The sequence below is a fragment of the Polypterus senegalus genome, chromosome 10 (genome assembly GCF_016835505.1).
Source record: "Polypterus senegalus isolate Bchr_013 chromosome 10, ASM1683550v1, whole genome shotgun sequence".
Lineage (NCBI taxonomy): Eukaryota > Metazoa > Chordata > Cladistia > Polypteriformes > Polypteridae > Polypterus > Polypterus senegalus.
The window spans coordinates 53,320,116-53,336,738 of NC_053163.1; the positions used below are offsets into that span (position 1 = coordinate 53,320,116).

The 16,623-nt window shown below is 38.5% G+C and overlaps 1 protein-coding gene across 4 annotated transcripts in view; it reads right to left on the minus strand.

Annotated features, from left to right (window-relative positions):
• Positions 1-16,623, minus strand: part of klhl4 (kelch-like family member 4) — a 452,146-nt gene that overhangs the window by 333,217 nt on the left and 102,306 nt on the right. For all 4 annotated transcript variants that reach the window (XM_039765785.1, XM_039765784.1, XM_039765783.1 and 1 more), the window contains exon 2: positions 7,271-7,438. In XM_039765785.1, coding sequence (XP_039621719.1) covers positions 7,271-7,431 — 161 coding nt within the window. In that variant the 5' untranslated portion in view covers positions 7,432-7,438. The remainder of the gene's footprint in view (positions 1-7,270; positions 7,439-16,623) is intronic.

Sequence of the window (16,623 nt, forward strand, 5' to 3'; positions counted from 1 at the left end):
GAATCGCAAACAGCATATTAAGAAAATAATAGTTACTCTCCATATTGGCGCATATTATTGCAGTGCACATCACAATTTACTAATGAAGGACTTAAATGGTTGAGTTGTAAGCATTCAGGGATCTGGCTCACCACAAGACAAAAGCCACCCAGGTATACTAAGGTAATCCCCAGAATATGAATGCTATTCAAGAAAAGGGGCAGTGCCAGTTGGGAGGTTTGAAGGTAACTGCATTAAGACATGGAAACTAGAACGCTCTTCATTGGTAATGAAAGCAGCATACTTACAGGATAGGCCCTTAGCAGATAGATGGTTGTTGTGTGGCCCAAGATTCAGACTCCTTGACATCCTACCAGCAAACTGGTCAGGAAAATGTGCTATGGTGATGGCAGTACAAGAAGTCACTATAGGATATTTGCAAGAAGAAGGAAGGGTTAAGACAGCATATATAGTACGCCTGATTCAAGAGTATATCTAGATGCAATAGGACAGCCTAGGGGAATTCCTGAAGAATACAAGGCACGGAATGAGGTTAAAGCAGGGTTTGAATCAATTTTTATCTGGATAACACAAAATAATAATCTAGAGTGGATTAACTATTTGTATTACAATCAACAGAGGTTTATTAACTATACTGACAATGGATTAACTGCCCTGGATGAACAGGTGGATGCCACTAGTCAGATGGTTTGGCAAAAGAGACAAGCCTTAGACTGGCTATTAGAAGAAAAAGGAGGAGTATATCAGATGTTCAGGGATGAGGCTGCATGTTCATTCCAAACAACACAGCCCCTGAAGGTTCCTTTACACAGGCAATGATTAAGCTTAAGGCACTTAAGGAACTTTATGAAAACCCTGGAAGAGATAAAGATTCCTGGGATATTTTTGGGCTAGGGTTCTGGAAGTCTTTGCTTATTAAAAGCAGGAATTATTCTACTGGCTGTTTCGATATTTCTCTGTTGTGCCCTGCCCATTGCCGGATCCTTCATCACCAAGATTGCTGTGAAACAGATGAACGTACAGATTTGTAAATGGGTACCCACCCCAAGGCCAGACATCGCTTTTGTTTTGGATGATATTTTACAAAGTGAAGCCCAAAAGAGGAGGCTCCCTGGGTGAAGTGCTGGTGACCGCTCCCCAGGGAGGTGACCCTCTGCAGTGTACAAAGTACCTTGGTTGAAGAAAAATGTCATTTCAGTGGAAACATATTTTCTCCAAAAGATGAAAAAAGCACTTATAATGGAAAATTACTTTTTATAAGCCTCATATATGCATTATTCTCTTGTAACCTTCATGTATTATGTTATACTAGGCTCACCCACCTTTTAAGTCGACCGACTTTTAAGTTGACCACTTCTTAAGGCAATTCAATATGTAGATCAATTTGATATTTTATACAAACTCATTAATTTGGTTATATTGCATTTGAGCTGTATTACTTTAATACTCAATGTTTCTGTTTTTTTTGTGATGAAATTTAAACTTTTTTTCTATATTGAGGTCGCCCTTTTGAACCCCCTGATATTTACTATGCGGTGAGGCATTTGTACTCCATCAACATTAATTATTTCCAGAGACATAATTTTGTCTATTTTTCCAGCGCATCGTGCCCAAAAGCAAGGGAACGATGGGAGCACCAGAACTCTGCTCATATCGCTTCGTACCGCATGCTGCAAGTAGTAAGTCTGTGATAAGCGGAATACCGAAACGCTTTCCACTCACGGGATGGAAGGACAATCCCAACCGCTTTCATATAGTAAGAAAAAAGAAGAAGATATCGCACAGTCTGGAGTAGAAAATCATCTTTTACCTGGAAAAACGAAACTACAAATCCCATCGCATTGCAAAATGGACGGGGCGTGTGTGAAACTCCATGCCTGCGTAGCACTCATGGGACAGAAGGACACCCGACTGCTTTTATTTAGAAGGATTCCCATGTTATTCAATTTTATATGTACTCATGATTGATTATGCATATTTTTGACTGTTAGGATAGGGCCATGAAGTCTTTTATTCCTCTCTCTGCTGATTAATGAGGGGAGATGTTTGGCTCCTGTGCCACCAGAGGAAGGGTACGGGTGTCGATGGGTTAAGAAGAACTATGAGGAGCCTGTATTAGGTTCCAGGAAGATTCTAACCGACATCCCCTACCTTCTTTGGAATTTCAGGTTAGATGGTGAGGCTTGATTAAGCCTCAAAGGGAGGAAAATATATGGAAAATAAGAAATGAGTATATTTATGTATTAGCATAAATAGATATAGAAAATGCTTAAGCATTAACCTTAGTGCAAGTATTAACGCAAGCCAGGCATACTAAGCAAATGGTTCAATAAAGGCACATGCCATATTTCTTTTTTAATTAGAGCTTGGCTGTACCTACCAATATTTTATCAGCTTGAGGGACAAGGAAGGGGGAGAATGATAGATTGAAAACCCAAGATCGGAAGAGGGAGAACAGCTGCAAGCTCAAGGACGACCTAATAATAAGTGTACCAAAAGGTGAAGGCGGATAACAGAATATAAAAAATACTGGTGGTTCCCATAAGAATTAGACAGGCCAGCTGTAGAAGGGGGGTCAGAATAAGCAGCGAATGAGCTGTTTTGAGCGAGGTCAGGATTAAGAAATAATTATATAAATTGTGATTTTGGTTGTTTGGGACTCAACTCAATTTGGCCTAATTGGGTTGAGTCTGCATTATTGTTTTATTGCAATAAAGCTAATTACTCTGTTTGCCTATCCTCCAACTCCTTGAGCCTTCTTTTCAGGTGAAGACCTTTGTTGCATCTTCTGCCCTGATAATTTCGCTTCATCACACACTATTTCTAATTAGCTACTGCTTGTCTCAGAGCAGTGCTGCTGCAATAATCTTGGGGATCCCTGTGACCCTAAATTGTGTGTACTAAATTCAATAAACAAAACAATACAATAGCATTCAAATCAATCAAACATATAATAATAGCATAAAAGTTACAACCATTTACATTGGAATAAATACAGAGAAAATAAAGAAAATATAGAAATACAAAGAAAAAAAAGATTCAGCTCCCACCCAAGAGAAAGAGAAAAATAAGAGAGAAATTACTGTTTACATGGTGTTTCTATCTTTTTCAAAGAAAAGAAAAATACAATGCATCTACACAGAGATCAGAAACAAAAAGATATTGCAGCTGTGCCCATAGTCAAACTTCAAACATTGGAATGAGCTAGTCCTGTGCAGCCCCTTCATCATATGGCTAATTTCACCAAATTCACAACAAAGTGAACTCTGCAGTGTTCACTCACCTCTAATATTAAATACCTTAAATGGTGTGTTTATATATTCTGATTAAACTCTTTTTAAAGTGTCATGAAGAAAAAAAAACACTAAGATGAAACTAAAGTAATGCAGATGTGCAGATATGTACATATAAACCTGCAAACACACCTGCTCCCTTATGTGTGTTACTAATGTATGCTCTAATTTGCTATTGATTAATTGGTACATGTATATTTGATCAAATATACTGTGTAGTATATGAACTATTAGCAGTAAATGACTCTTGCATTTACAGTAGTCATTTCACATTTTAAATATTGTTGGAATCAATCTTATTAACCTGTTGTTCTGCTCCCTTAACAAAGGCAAAGACATAGAATTGATCGTTTTTTTGTTACTTTTAGTCTAACCAGAAACAGAAGACTATATTTGATTTCAGTTCTATGTAGATGCTGTTAGATATTGTGGAATGTTTGTAGTTTTGCATCAGTCATTAGAGAAATATCTGGGAATATACATATTCAGTTGGTTTTAAATATGATCTCCTTCTTCAGCCTGAAGTGGAATTTCAAGTTTCCTTTATCCTTTATGTTTTTCCTGTAGTTTATTGAATCTAACTGTTAAACATCTAGGCTTCATAGGATTTGATCCATGTAGAAAATAGGCAGTTAATATTTTGATATGGATGGATGATCAGTATAATGTACAGTCGTGGCCAAAAGTTTTGAGAATGACAAGTATTGGTTTACACAAAGTTTTCTGCTTCCGTGTTTTTAGATGTTTTTGTCAGATGTTTCTATGGTATACATGGTTATATGAAGTATAATTACAAGCATTTCATGAGTTTCAAAGGCTTTTATTGACAATTACATTAATTTTATGCAAAGAGTCAATATTTGCAGTGTTGGCCATCTTTTTCAAGACCTCTACAATTCGCCCTGACATGCTGTCAATCAATTTCTAGACCAAATCCCGACTGATGGCAGCCCAATCTTGCATGATCAATGTTAGAAGTTGGTCAGAATTTGTGTGTTTTTGTTTGACCACCCACCTGTTGGGGATTGACCACAAGTTCTCAATGGAATTAAGGTCTGGGGTGTTTCCTAGCCATGGAGCCAAACTTTCGAAATTTTGTTCCTCATGCCACTTAGGTATCACTTTTGCCTTATGGCATAATGTTCCATCTTGCTGGAAAAGGCATTGTTTGTCACCAAACTATTCTTGGATGGTTGGGAGAAGTTGCAGGATAGGGGCACCACCAGTGCAGAGCTTGCTCAGGAATGGCAGCAGGCAGGCGTGAGTGCATCTGTACACACAGTGTGGCAAAGACTTTTGGGAGGATGGCCTGGTATCAAGAAGGGCAGCAAAGAAGCCACTTCACTCCAAGAAAAGCACAAGGGACTGACTGATATTTTGAAAAAGGTACAGGGATTGATTGGACTGCTGAGCACTGGGGTAATGTCATTTTCTCTGATGAATCCCCTTTCCAATTGTTTGGGGCATCCGGAAAAAAGATCGTCCGGAGAAGAAAAAGTCAGTGCCATCATCAGTCCTGTGTCATTCCAACAGTAAAGCATCCTGAGTCCATTCATGTGTGGGGTTGCTTCTTGGCCAAGGGAGTGGGCTCACTCACAATTTTGCCTAAGTACATAGAAAGAATCTTGAATCTTGTCTGTTAATGAGCAAAATTTCTCTGTTTTGTTTTCCCTAAACCAGTGAATATGGATTGCTGGTAAAACAATTATGTAGAAAATGCAAATGTGATATATCTGCATCAGACATATTTCATGAAAAAAGTCTTAAAGAGTATGAAAAACTCTTTAAATATATTAAAGAGATCATTTTCATAATGAAAAAGTCAGGAAATAATGACAGGAAATTAAGAAAAGCAAAATAATTGGGTGAAAATACAAAACAGGTATTTTTGTCACAACTGTTACTAGAAGTGGATGACTCCATTGATATTGCCAATTTTGTTAATTTAGTGTTTGTCAGATATGAGACTAAGAAGCAACTACACTATGGTCTTTCATTATGCCAACGTGTACATGGGCAGAAATGTAGAAGCTATTTTACATAGATTTTATATAGAAGCTTTAAGGTATTGACCGTTTTATTTATTAGATGTGATGGAATACATTTAGCTAGTTCAAAAGCCATGGTTCATTCCAAGAAAAGGCTTATTCTGTGTATTCAAGCTGTTGCACCAGAAGCAAAATCAACACCCTGTTAGATACTCAGAGAATCACTCAACACACACAATATAGTGATCTAAAAAAGTATATGATAAAGCTGTTAAAACAGTAAATTATGTGAAATTCCTTTCTTTGAAAGTCCAGCTTTTCCCCTCGTCTGTGTAGGGAGAAAGGCAGTGATTACACTCAGCTCCTTTTACATACTGAGATTTATTGTCTTTAATGTGGAAACATCCTTATTTGCTTGTCTGAGCTTTGGGAAGAATGTTCAAGATGAACTGAATACAATCTATTTTGTAACTGTGGTGTAGTTGTCTTAGCTGAAGTGAATTAGATTCTGTTCACTCTGTCCACAAATTATATAATATATAATTGTAATTTTAAAATAATAAAGACAGCTAGTGAATTTAAGAGTGACGTGCTATAAAGTATGAAGATGTATTTGCAAAGTTTAATGAAAATCTTCAAAAACATTTACCTGAATTGGACAAGTTCTTTGAATGGACGTAGAACCCTTTCAGTATCATTGTTTAATGACCAAATAAACTATTATTCTCAGGACATGTGCTTTGTAAATAAAATATATTATTATGATTATTATTTAGAAGAAGCAGAACTCTTTTAACTGGCTCCAATAATTGGATTCTTACATTATTTTTAACTTTTTATATACTGTATGTATACAGGACTGGGGCATTAATTAGTGCTGCCTGAGGTTATAAATATTGCAATACATTTTTAGAACATGGGGCAAAATAATATATCCAAAATTAAATATTATTTTTGTAGGAAGTATAAAAAATTGAAAAATAGCTGCTTTAAAATATTGCACAAAATTAGCATTAAAAACAAAAGTGTAGTGTGAAACTAAATGTGAAATGGAATTTGGCTGTTTCGTTTATCCTGCATGCTTATCTCAACACCTTTGTATTTTACAACTTGGCCGTACAACCTAAAAGGTACCTGCCTCAATTTACTAAACCTGTGCAAATTTAAGATACATTTAACAGACATTGCACATCTGACATTAATAGAATTCCAATAATTAATACAATTTTAGTAAATGTAAATATCATTTGTAAAATATGGAAAATGAAAGCAAATATTTTGCACTGACAGGCAGCTTTCGAAATGAGCATACACCCTTTTGAAAACTGGCCACTTATATTTGGGAAGGCATTGCAAACTGCATTAATGAGAAATTTGAAAATGTTTTTAAGTAGAATATAAATAAGGCAATTGATGTGTATGTAATTATTATTGTTCACACTTAGCTCTCATGTTCACTCTTATTATTTTGAAATGTTATAAAAAAAAATACCATTGCATGAAAATGCCACCCATATCAATATGCCTACTGAGGCTTCACTGTATGTGGCAACCCTATATTTACAAAGTTTATATTTTAAATATTAAGAAATACATAGCATATTTGCTGTTGTCTACATAACATACTACTACTACTATTACTACAACCAAATTTGACTGAAAAGAGGTATGCTAGTAAGACTAAAATCTGTAAAGGTGTTTGTGATTGCTTAAAATTTGGAAAACTTTGTTATATTTGAAACTGAGCCTGCTGTAAACTGTTCTTTTATAGCTGAATGCACAAATTATTACACTATACCTATTATGTATTTATGCAAAAAATATTTTGAGTGTAAAAGTATATTTAATTGCAGTTCAGTCAGGAATAATTTACCGCTTCTGATAAAAATAAAGTCAACATTTAAAATAAATCAAACATTACAGTTGCTGTTTATTTTTGTATGTATGTAGGTTTGTATATACTGTATATATATTTACATGATTTATTACCTGTGTGCAGGAATTTTATGATCTCCAGCAATGAGAAGTACATCACACAACTGCTTGTGCTGGAGGTAATTTTCCATTTTTCTGAAAGCCTGTTCAGCATGATTCATGGCCTGAAAATATTCATCAGAGCAATTTGAACTCATTTTAGAGAAACTGCTCATTGACAACCTGAGGATAAAGAAGAACAGAAATATAAATGTTACATTCTAATAGATAAATCTGATATTAGACAATATATTTTTTTCCTTATCTTTTTAATGTGGAATTAGCGGTTCATTTTCGACTTTAACAAATACCAACTAAATGCAGTTCTGTGCATATATTTATAATAGGGTTTGCATTGTTACAAAGATTAAAAAGATTGACTTTTAGTGGGGTCACACAAATGCTATGCATCCAATGTGTAAATATTGTTAGCAGCTGCCCTTTTACATGTACAGTATATAAGTAAAGCTGCAGGTGTAAAGGTGTTCTCAATTTCAGAAGCAGGTTCAGTGCTAAAGAATAATCTGTGGGGAGCATCTCAAATTCAAGGGGACAATGACGTTTCTGTTGAAACAACAGTTACTTTCCAAGCAACTTTTCTCTCACAAGTCATCAATACTGTGCATATTACAGATAGATAGATAGATAGATAGATAGATAGATAGATAGATAGATAGATAGATAGATAGATAGATAGATAGATTATTAATCCCAAAGGGAAATTAACATAATCCAGCAGCAGTATACTGATACAAAGAAACAATATTAAATTAAATAGTAATAAAAATGAAAAAAATTAAAATAAACTTAATGTTAGCATTTACTCCCCCGGGTGGAATTGAAGAGTTGCATAGTGTGGGGGAGGAACGATCTCCTCAGTCTGTCAGTGGAGCAGGACAGTGACAAAAGTCTGTCACTGAAGCTACTCCTCTGCCTGGAAATGACACTGCTAAGTGGATGCAGTGGATTATTCATGATTGACAGGAGTTTGCTTAGTGCCCGTCGCTCTGCCACAGATGTTAATCTGTCCAACTTTAATCCTACAATAGAGCCTGCCTTCTTAACAAGTTTGTCCAGACGTGAGGCGTCTTTCATCTTTATGCTGCCACCCCAGCACACCACCGTAGAAGAGGGCACTCGCCACAACCGTCTGGTAGAACATCTGCAGCATCTTACTGCAGATGTTGAAGGATGCCAACCTTCTCAGAAAGTATAGTCTGCTCTGACCTTTCTTACATAGAGCATCAGTATTGGCAGTCCAGTCCAATTTGTCATCCAGCTGCACTCCCAGATATTTAAAGGTCTGCACCCTCTGCACACAGTCACCTCTGATGATCACAGGGTCCATGAGGGGCCTGGGCCTCCTAAAATCCACCACCAGCTCCTTGGTCTTGCTGGTGTTAAGGTGTAAGTGGTTTGAGTCGCACCATTTAACAAAGTCTTTGATTAACTTTCTGTACTCCTCCTCCTGCCCACTCCTGATGCAGCCCACAATAGCAGTGTCATCAGCTTAACTTTTGCACGTGGCAGGACTCGAGTCATATTGGAAGTCTGATGTATATAGATTGAACAGGACCGAGAAAGTACAGTCCCTGCGGCGCCCTGTATTGCTGCACACAATGTCAGACCTGCAGTTCCCAAGACGCACATATTGAGGTCTGTCTGTAAGATGGTGTGAGTCTACTCCCATCTCAGTCAGCTTGTCTCTAAGGAGCAGAGGTTGGATGGTGTTGAAGGCGCTAGAGAAGTCCAAAAACATAATTCTTACAGCACCACTGCCTCTGTTGAGGTGGGAGAGGGATCGTGAAGCATATAGATGATGGCATCCTCCGCTCCCACCTTCTCCTGGTATGCGAACTGCAGAGGGTCGAGGGCGTGGCGGACCTGTGGCCTCAGGTGGTGAAGCAGCAGCCGCTCCATGGTCTTCATCAGATGTGACTGCCAGAGCAACAGGCCGGAAGTCATTCAGCTCACTAGGACGTGATACCTTTGGGACAGGAGTGATACAAGATGTTTTCCAAAGCCTTGGGACTCTCCCCTGTTCCAGGCTCAGGTTGAAGATGCGCTGTAGAGGACTCCCCAGTTCCAACGCACAGGCCTTCAGCAATCGTGGCGATACACCATCTGGACCCACTGCTTTGCTGGCAAAAGTCTTTTCAGCTCTCTGCTCACCTGGGCTGCTGTAATTGTGGGTGGGGATGTCTCACCTATGCTGGTATCAGCAGAAGGATGGTTGGAGGATGCAGTACTCCGAGGTGAGAGTGGGTTACTGTGATCAAACCTATTAAAGAAGTTGTTCATTTGGTTTGCTCTCTCCACATCTGTCTCGATGGCGGCACCCCACTTCGAGCTGCAGCCAGTGATAATCTTCATCCCATCCCACACTTCCTTCATGCTGTTGTTCTGCAACTTCTGCTCCAGCTTTCTCCTGTACTGCTCTTTCGCCCTGAGCTGGACTCGAGTTCCTTCTGCACGCACTTCAGCTCATGCTTATCACCACCTTTAAAAGCCCTTTTCTTCTGGTTCAAAAGGCCCTTGATGTCACTTGTAACCCATGGCTTGTTGTTAGCATAGCAGCATACTGTTCTTACTGGAACTACAATGTCCATACAGAAGTTGATGTAATCAGTTGTGCATTCAACAGCCTCTTCAATGTTCTCACTATGTGACCCAAGCAATATATCCCAGTCTGTAGTTCCAAAGCAGTCTCTCAGAGCCTGCTCTGCCTCAGGGGACCACTTCCTGAATGAGCGTGTAGTTGTAGGTAGTGCCCTCACTCTTGGTTTGTATTGAGGCTGAAGCAGAACCAGGTTATGATCTGCTTTCCCAAGCGCAGGCAGGGGTGGCGCTGTATGCGTCTTTAACGTTTGCATACAGTAGGTCGATAGTCCTGTTTCCCCAAGTGTTACAATCCACATACTGGGAGAAGGCAGGTAATGTTTTGTCCAGCGTTACATGGTTAAAGTCTCCAGCGATTAGCACAAGTGCCTCAGGGTGCTGCGTTTGTAACTTAGCAACTGCGGAATGGATGATGTCACTCGCCATCTCCGCGTTCGCTTGAGGGGGGATGTAAACAATAACAGCAATCACCTGTCCAAACTCTCTGGGCAAGTAATTGGGACGTTCGATGTCCCTGGAGCAATTAAAGATTTTAACATTTACATGTGCTGAGTTGCACCACTTTGTATTGACATAGAGAGCGAGTCCTCCTCCTTTCTTCTTTCCGCAGGTACTTGCATCTCTGTTCTCTAACTGTGCTAAACCTGGGTAGCTCCACGTTAGCATCTGGGATGATAGACGTTAGCCACGTTTCACTAAAACACAGCAAGCTGCATTCTCTGTAGGTTCTGACATTTTTCACCAGCACAGCCAGTTCGTCGATCTTATTTGGTAGTGAGTTTACATTTCCCAGGATCACAGAAGGCACCAACGGTTTATAACGCCATTTTCTCTCAAGTTGTCTCGATTTAATCTTATCTTTTATCTTTGCGCCAGCTCGGCTGCCCCGATATCGTCTTCTTACCTCGTCAGGTAAATAAGGAACCACACCGGCATAAGCATTTCTTCTCAGTGCTTTAAGCTGACTACTTGAATAGGCGATTCTCGGAGTGTAAAAATCCATGTCAAATAGTAAAATAGTAAAAAGTGTCCAGGGAGCAATTCCACATAAAAGAAAGTGGTAGAAGTGATCAGTGAAATAGAGAAAAATAGAGATAAAAAGGTAAAAAGATAAAGTCATATACGGAGCTGCTGGAAAGGCTGCCACTCGGATGCGGCGCCGGAAATGGACTGCCTCCCCTCAACATTAAGACCCTTGCTCCAAAGGATAACACAAAGTTCTTTAGCCAGGTCATTCACTGAAGATTAATTCAGCCTTGTGGAGCTGATATTATTGATCCCAATATGACAGTACCAGTTACTGGTCGTGGTGAATGCTGCTCGACAGTGCAGGACTCTAGTTTGTAATCTGCACATAGCACATTGCACTACTATAGCTGTTATCCTTTCAGGAGCTCAAAGAAAAGGTGGCATATTATTTAGAATTGATGATATGCACAAAAGATTAGTACCTGTATTGCACCCTTCTGGAGGAAGGGAAAAAGCCAGCTGTAGTTCTCTTTTGTTAGTAAATGCAGGAGTTAAATGGTTAAAACACCAGCAGGGCCCCACATTGCACAAGGTAACTATCAAAGGACTCCGGTCAAAGCGGGGAAGAAGTTTGCCATTGGTGAAAGACATTGGTAGATCACTCTAACCAAGAAGCTGCAACAGTGCATGACGTTCCCAGGGTAGGACAATTTGGGACAAATAAAGCATTAAATGTTTGCACCAATGTTTTTACTGGGGCCAGTGTTGCAGCAATCTGGAAGACTTCTGCCTCTCTCGCTGTATTTTAGAAGCTGTTAGGATTTTAAAAGCTGTTACGTCTTACGTATGACGTTAATGTGTATCCAGCCCTATAAGCAGGTCCTCCAACTTGCAGGAAAAACTTGGGGGTTGGTGGAAGGATTAGCACCCCAGCCACCATTTTGGGAAAAAAAAACACTCCCACTGTTCCAATGTGGTGCTGAGGTGTCACATGTTGCACTCGGGTGGTTCATTATATGGTGGGTGCAGCAACTTGCTGTATCAGTGCATACTCCCAATCTAATGTGGTTCAAAGTTGTGTTTCTTGTCTGCTTTGTCTAGTTTTGTGCCACTTCATTAGTATTAATGTTTCTTTTGTTTATTATGTTAATTTTTCTTTGTGTCTGTTTGTAATTGAAATATGCCAAGATTATGTCCTATGTGTTTTCTTGGCAGTCTCCCCAAGGGGAAGGGACACCAGCTAATCACACTTCCCTCCATCGCCATACTGATAGACCTTCCATAGATCCTGGTGGTTCATTTCAAACACTCTAGAGAATGGAGTGTTTCTTGCGTTTATAGTTCTTATTGCTTTGTGATTTCCTAGATTTATTTGAAGTGGTGCTCTTTTTTTGACTGCCTTTGATTTCCATATTTGGACTTTGGTTGCTGTTCATTGCCTTGCCTTCTCAGGCAATTCCTTAGTGCTCTAAGTCCATACTATGCAACTTGACCCACAAAGAAAGTTGCTTTGTGCATAAATTAGGCTTTAAGCTGGCACTTTTTACAGGATGGAATTGACTTGGATGATCATCCTTTGACCATGATAGTGTGTTTTTCCACGGTGTAAGAATCTACTAACTGCACGCCTGCACTTCTAATACTTTGTTGTGAACTGCTGACTCCAGCAGCTCTGATATTCTGCTGTCTCTCCTCTGCACAGCGGTGTACCTGGGATGAGAACAGGCTCAATAGCTACATAACAAAATCAAAGTCACTCACAATTTTACCAGGATGTAGTTACAGGAACCAGGAATATAAGCTCAGAAAAGACATTAAAATTTGGAGGTGCAAACTTTTCTGTTATCGATCATACATTCTCAAAATAAAGAACTGTTCCCTTAAACTGGACTTTAGGTGCTGTGGGATCCTGTAGTAACTCTAACTTATGCAAATAAGCAGATGAGAGTCTGTAGTGGGCACATTTATCTGTATTGGTATAAAATGAGCTGCATTGAACAACTGAACAGCATAGTGGGTTGGGCTAAAAGGGAAAGAAAAGACACAGGGCTCAGTGTAGAAGCTCACGAACATGGCAATTCCCCTGAGGAAGCTCCAGTATTCAGATATCTCTTGATGTTGACAGCAGGAATACTTTCTGAATTATTAACTCTTTGAGGGCTGAATATTTTTTTCGAAAAACATAGTTTCTGAAAAGCAATGGTTTCACAAAGAAATCAACATAAAACATCTGTTGCTGCATGCTGCGGCTGCCAGTTTGCCAAAAATGTGCGGCAGACTTGCTGCCAGGCTGTCTTTGTATGGCTGGGGCGGCAGCCACGGTAGTGGTCACAGTCGCAGTGCATTGCAATCTGTTGTTAAGTGGCAGTCCTCTTGGCAAGGACCAGTCAGCTGAAGCTGGAAGCTCACATTCGTTTTTCGATCACTTGTATCAAAATCGGAGTTCGGCAAGTCATAGTCCAGTTAAGAGATAATAGGCAAAACTTTGTCCACCGAGTATTTTGCTTTCCGCATTCGCTTTGATCTCTCGCCATTATGTTAGTGCCATTTTTGCTCTTGTTTGCAGCTTGCTACTCACACGAGCGCAGAAGATATTGGTCAAACCAATGAAGCTAACTTTTCTTATAGCAATGAGAGTCCAACTAAAACATAATGGTTTGATATGGCACAGTTTACAGTTGATTACCATCGTCAACACCTCCTTTTGACAAAAGTCAACATCAGCCCTAAAAGAGTTATTAAAAGCAATAGATTATTCAAGATAAAATTTATTTTTGGGATGTGCACAAGGGTTTTGCAAAAGTTTAATAAATGTATGTGTTTTGCAGATTTTTGAATATATTTACAGATAAACTAATATATGATTATAAATTACTTTACATTCATATTTCTTAAGTTCCATAAATATCTTAAGATTCCATAAATTGTAAATGAATACTCATTTAAAAGGTAGATATATATATAAAAGTGTGAGGTAAGACATTAAGAGATAAGTAACACCCTGGGATGAGAGGAGTTGCTATTGCTAATAGTAGCTTATCCTTTCCCTGCAGCATCCAACAGCTACCCAAAGAGGATGTCTAGTCATACCAGCGTTGCCCTGAGAATCATATTGAAACCTGACATTCAGAGGGAACAGAGCTGCATCCTATTGTTTATTGTTAAGATGGAATGAAAACAGTTTTTTTTCTTTGTATTTTTGTGCCCTGAAGGCAGTCTTTTCTGCTTTGAGTAAATGATGTGACCAGGTTGGTATTCCAACTATTTATTTAAGTGCACTGATCTGATTCCTACCAAAGGTACAATCCTCTTATATAATACGCTACCGTGGCTGTTCGTTTGTCTGGCCAGGATTTTAAATCATTTGTAGTTCACAAAATGTTTCATCTATTGACTTGACTTGAAATTTGGTACACATATACTACATGACGTCTACTATCCACTTTCTGGCCGATGGTTTGTATTACTCTTTTTATTTCTATTTTATTTTATTGTAGAATCAACTCTCGGCAGTGTGCAACAGGGTGGCCGTGCTGCACGTGCGTATCGGCGCCACTCTCATTCCCTACCAGCTTCGCTAATCATTCTTGAGGCAGATTAAAGACTTAAGTGCCAGTTTAAGTGAAAAATGAAAGAAAACGTACTAATTGCAACACAAAAACTAACTTAATCAGTTTTAACACGAAAACATGCCAACAAATGTAGAGAAGCAGCGGGCCACTAGGGTGGAGAAAAGAAGAGCTTCTCAGGAAGCAGCAAGCACATCAACCTCTGAGCAAATGAATGCTAAACAAAGAAAGAGTATAAAAACTAGGAATGCTCAAGTCAAGTTTATTCACTGCACGTTATCGTGCAGTACGCTGTTACTGATATATAATATAATATGTATGTGTGTTGTGTTAGTTTTCACGTTAAGGACACAATAATACCAACTAATTCTGAGCCTATTGGATGGATGAAGGTCTTAACGTGTCAGTTCTCTCTACAGTGAAGGAATGCAATTCTAACATGTAAAATGACAAGAAAGGTAATGTAGTACATATTCCACAGATAACATCAGACACCAAAGGAGATCTTGATATGCCATTCGTATTAAAACGTTTACAGTTTCCCATTAAAATAGCTTTTGCTATGACAATTAACAAATCACAGAGACAAACATTTGAAAAAGTCGGCTTATTTATTAGAGATTAAGAATGATATTTAGTTATATGTTGCGTTGTCATGATGTAAATCCAAACACGGAATCAAAATTCAATGTGATATTAAAGAAGTTAATTCCAAATATTATTTTTATTGAAGTTTTAAAGTAAAAGTGTACATTTAAAAAGTATTTATGTGTTAATTTCAAAGCCAAACAGAATGGAAACATATAATGAAACGAATACCTCTAACGCATGGGACTTCAATCACAGTCCTGGAGGGCCGCAGTTGCTGCAGGTTTATGTTCTAACCCAGGTGCTTAATCAGAAAGCAATTCTTGCCAATAATTTAATTTTAGTGCTTTAACTCTGCTATATCAGGTAATTCTCATATCTTAGATTTTCTTCCCCTTTCTAAGGATATCATTCAAATGATTTGAAGGCTAAAATGGATAAGTAATTCTTAGTTCTTCAATTTTTTTCTTTTCACTTTCCTTCCAAGTATTTAATTAAACCCAATAGTGCATGATAAATACAAACAGGTGTAAATGGTAACAAGCTAAATGGAGAAATGCTGGTCTTTTTTGTCATTTGCATGTTATTGCTGATTATGAGTAATTAAACCAAAAATATAGCTGTTTAAGACTAAAATAAGCAATAAGGGTTCAAAATCTTAACAAGCGAGACAACTAAAGCGAAGCAGAAAAGTTACTTGAACAATAATGGCTTCTTATTAAGCAATTGGTTGGAGCAAAAACCTGTAGCCACTCCGGCCCTCCATGAGTGTGATTGAGGACCCCTGCTCTAATGCAAAATGAAGCATTATTTTCTTTCAATTTATTACGTTTTACAATTTTTTACTTGCTGTAATGTAAAATAGTTAGTTCTATTATGCATATGTAACAATTCCCATGAAAATAACAATCTGCTTAAATTGTACATCTGCTTCTCCATACATGAGTGGCAGAGCTGCGCCTGCCTGGGGGTTGGCGAGCAAAGCGAGCAGGAGGCAGGGCTCCCTAGTTTTAAAAAGTATTTTGCTCTCTGAAAGGACATGCATTTAACTAAGGAACTGATTAAAGCAAAGTGAATAGGGCTGTACAAAAATGCTGTAGGAAAAATGGACCACATCAGAATATCAAGTGAAATTAACATTGCAAAGATTAATCAATAGGTGTTGTTCCCTATAAAAGAACTTTTTTTTTCAAAATACTGTTGTTTCTTTCAGTTCAGACATAAACCTTGACAGACTATCTCTTCTGCCCTCACCCCTCAGCTTTAACTCTGCCCTACAATATGGTTTGGGTAAGCTCTCCTACATTTCAATGCATAATGGGTACCCCATGTTACGGTATTGTAAATCACTGGTCATCTGTTTTAAGTTCAATATCAAAATCCATATCATAAAAACCAACTTCTGTCTGTCTAGCAATTGTACCTGGTTGGGCATACTGTATGCAGCATTCCAACACATCACAACCTAGTGTTGCAAAACTGAGGCAACAGATAAACTGACAACATAAAGGAAAATTTAATCTATACTAATAAAAGGCAAAGCCCTCACTGACTCACTCACTCACTCACTGACTCATCACTAATTCTCCAAATTCCCGTGTAGGTAGAAGGCTGAAATTTGGC